Source organism: Vespula pensylvanica, chromosome 25 (genome assembly GCF_014466175.1).
Source record: "Vespula pensylvanica isolate Volc-1 chromosome 25, ASM1446617v1, whole genome shotgun sequence".
Taxonomy (NCBI): Eukaryota; Metazoa; Arthropoda; class Insecta; order Hymenoptera; family Vespidae; genus Vespula; species Vespula pensylvanica.
In genome coordinates, this window is record NC_057709.1 from 1,996,427 (window position 1) to 2,000,421 (window position 3,995).

At 26.7% G+C, this 3,995-nt stretch overlaps 1 protein-coding gene across 1 annotated transcript in view; it reads left to right on the top strand.

Moving 5' to 3' along the window:
- Nucleotides 1-1,289: 1,289 nt before the first annotated feature.
- Nucleotides 1,290-3,995, top strand: part of LOC122637217 — a 5,269-nt gene continuing 2,563 nt past the window's right edge. Inside the window, exons 1-3 of the mRNA XM_043829220.1 lie at nt 1,290-1,521; nt 2,963-3,248; nt 3,896-3,986. Of these exons, the coding sequence (XP_043685155.1) occupies nt 1,290-1,521; nt 2,963-3,248; nt 3,896-3,986 (609 nt within the window). The remainder of the gene's footprint in view (nt 1,522-2,962; nt 3,249-3,895; nt 3,987-3,995) is intronic.

Sequence of the window (3,995 nt, forward strand, 5' to 3'; positions counted from 1 at the left end):
AATATATCGGGTGTTCAAGACAATGCGTTAAAAATCTTTATCTCGGAAAAATGGTTTTTTTGAAAAAAATTGTTTTAACAAGTGTTATCTGATTTAAAAAAAATATTCCTTTATTTATTGGTTTTATTGAATGGAAATATTTATGGGTATTTATACCATATAGTCCAATTTGTTGCTCGATAAAAAAAATATTTTATACATTTCTTTTTTTTGACTAATCTTTTTGTTCTTTTTAATGTTTCGTACATTACAATCATAAAAAATGTAGGCTCGTATTGAAATAAGATTAAGTTACGCTTGAAGAGAACTGCAGGTCTTTTAATAGATAGAAAACGAAAAATACAATGAAATGCTCCTTTAGTATTGGTTAAACTTTCGTCCGAACTATTTTTTCAAATACATCGTCTTAGCGAAATAAAATATTAATGCCCGTTATAATGTAACAAAGAATGCACAAATATCATGATATAGCAGTATTTATATATGCATACTATTAATACGTACAATTTCCTTGTTATAATATATAAATGTTAATATTAATTATTTAAATATTAAAAAATTAATCAGGAATAATAAAATAATGTTGACAATGGAATGCTTATTAGCATTAAGAACATCCTTACATATTTCTAATTGAATACATGTATATTTAAATATATTTAATAATAGAATATATACCAATATATATTATCATATTTTTTTTATTGAGTGATTTATTTACAATAAAAATATTAAGGTAAGATGATATTGAAATTATCTTTAATCAACTTTGATATATATACATATATATATATATATATATATATATATATATATATATATATATTGTGTATATATTATATAGATATACATATATATATATCTATATATATATTTATTTACATATAATATATATGTATATATAACTATATATATATATATATATATATATATATATATATATATATATATATATATTGATACACACATACATATAATTATATTACGTGTAATGAAATGTACTTAGATACCTAATAAAATAATTCATCTAAAACCGATCTATCAAATTAACAAATTGGGTGTTTCTATTATAGGAAATAGGAATTGCCAATGTCCGGAGATCATTCCTTTGGAGCTCAAGGTATTTGAGATGCATGGGAATTTGGCCAGTGAAGAACTACGTCCCACTATTTCTCTTCTTCTTCACATATCTTATCGTTCATTGTTCTCTAACATTCGCACATTTGCTTTTGGCTCCAAAAACTGTGGACAACATCTTATCGAACTTAGCAGAGAACATTGAACTAACGATGACACTTACGAAAGTAGCAATTACTCGAATGAACAGAGAAGCGTTGCGTAAATTATTTACGGAGATCAAGCAGTTTTCTCTCACTGAGAAATATGAAACTAAACAGGAAAAATTAACATTGTTGAATTATACTAAATTACCTCTATACTTTATTACAATAATTACCTCTTCAATGACATTGACCGAAGTATTGTATTATACGAATGGAGTCTCCATTGGAATTCAGACCGGTAATTTATAATTTCTATTTTTTTTTATGTATGACTACATTTTCTATATTTTACCTTAATTCCTTTCTAGGTTTCTCACACTGTGTAGTACGACTTTTTTGATTCACTTGTTTGTTTATTTACTATTGTAATAGATATACCCACACACACAAACACATTCTCATTCAAACTCGTACAAGAATACAATAGTAACCAACCATTTTTAATATTTCTAATATGTAAATTAATTTCGTGCTCCCAAATTTCAAAAGAATACATTCATTTTTGCACGATGTTTCACTTTTCATCGGGATTTAACCCAACCACTAGAAAATAAAGCATTAACGAGTTAATGACTATCTATGGATAGGTTCCGAAAGTCAATAAGTGCAAACGTTTATTCAGATCATTCGATCAGTTATCATATAGACATGATTCAATGATGTTCGAAATAAACGACTTATGGAAATCGATAATGATGTTTTGAAATTATGATCGTATTGATTGAATCAGATCAAAAATTATCAATACAAGAAACATTTGATAAATTTGAGGAAACTTGCTTGACAATACAAAGATAGCTTCATGAAATCAGAATGTTATTTAGTCTAAGTATTTGTATTCCGAATCAATTGTCGAATACAAAAGAATATAAGCGAAAAAGAATTTGCATATGTTTATTTACTAGGCAAACAGATTATCTATTTCTTAATATTATCGTTAGGAACAATAAGAAGCGTGTCCTACACAGGAATTTGAAACGATACTAATATATTGGTTTTCTCCGGAATTATCCAGCTGTACCTACATCTAAATCAGGTCTGACAAAGAAAAAGATGCTACCGTGCGTTTGATGGTATTGCACAAGCACAATTCAATTTGATTTACCATAACCAATTGCCGTTAATGTTTATTGTTCACAATTGGAATCGTTATATAAGAAATTGTTGAAAGAACTGATGTCATTGGACAACAATAAAGGCATCATATCGCAACATGCTAATGGAGAAATCCACGCGCCATAAACAGTCCGTATAAATAACGAACTAACTTTGCTAGAAAATTTTACTGAATTCATCGTATTCATTCGATATTACGTAAATCTACGGAATACTTCATAAAAAGTAAAATGTTTCGAAATGTCAGGAGTTTTCAGTTCCATCTCGAATAATATTTTTCATCACAGCGTGCACCATTTTATGAAAGATAATTTACGCAAAAGAGGGCAAATTAGCAATTGATTCTAAAATAACAAAAACAAAAAAATTGTATCCATGAGAATGTCTAATTTTAAATTACTCGATTACGCATTGTTACCTCTTAAAATAACACAGTAATATGGCTTTCCGTTGTACCGAATAACTCGATATAAACATTTTGGAAAACCCGTTTTAATCGACTAATCGAACATTTTGGTTTTTGCATTTTTTCGTCAATCTTTTTCTGCTTTTCTATTTTTCAGCAAAGAAAAACAATTCCTTGGGTTATCAGTTGCCGTATAAAACAATAGAAATCGTGGATTTAAAGGACTACAGGATTTATGCTTTGTTTTGTGCTTATCAACTAATGTTCATACCTTCTATCGTATTAGGTTACGTAGGATTCGATTACATGTTCGTCAATTTGTCCATTCAAGTAATTGCACAGTTTGCCATATTGTCTTGTAAGGTGAAGACGATCTTAAATCACTCTAAAAATTGTCATGAGGGTATGAAGGAACTTGTACTACGACATTATCGATTAATAAGGTAAAATATCATATAATTATATAATAATATACATTTGATATATATATATATATATATATATATATATACCCAATGATAAAATATTTTATTTGGAAGTTTTTTAATCAATTACTTTAGTTTATTTACAAATACATGAACACATACACACATATAGATCTATATATGTATGTGTGTGCAAATTATTGCGTTTTGTAACACATTATTAGAAAATGATGTCAAAAAGCGTTTGCTTGATATTTGGATCATAAAGTGTTGCTTTTACGTATCCTTAGATTGAACTATTTAGTTCCTTTGTTATTAATTAACAATTTCTTTATTTATTATTTTCTATTTTTCATCTACTTTTTATTCTACTATTTATTCATTATATTTTGTCTTACTTTGATATCTATTCGTTAATTTCTATTTACTATTTGATTATGTATTTATTACTTTCAATTGTTATAATCTTATAACTTCTTGTTATTGCCATATATTATAATTTTATGCTTTATTATGTATTAAAAATAAAAGAAATAATATTTCTTTTTGTATAACATTGTATTGATTCTATTTCAATTATTTCTCGAGAATAGAAAAACAATAATTATAATGTACCCCTTTGTCATATTTCATTTCTTATTTATGCATGGAATATAATATTTCAGATTGACGGAAGAATTGGAAAATAACTTTAATTTCCCAATCATGCAACAACTGATGGGTTCCACCATGCATATATGTATTTCCGGTTACTACGTACTGACG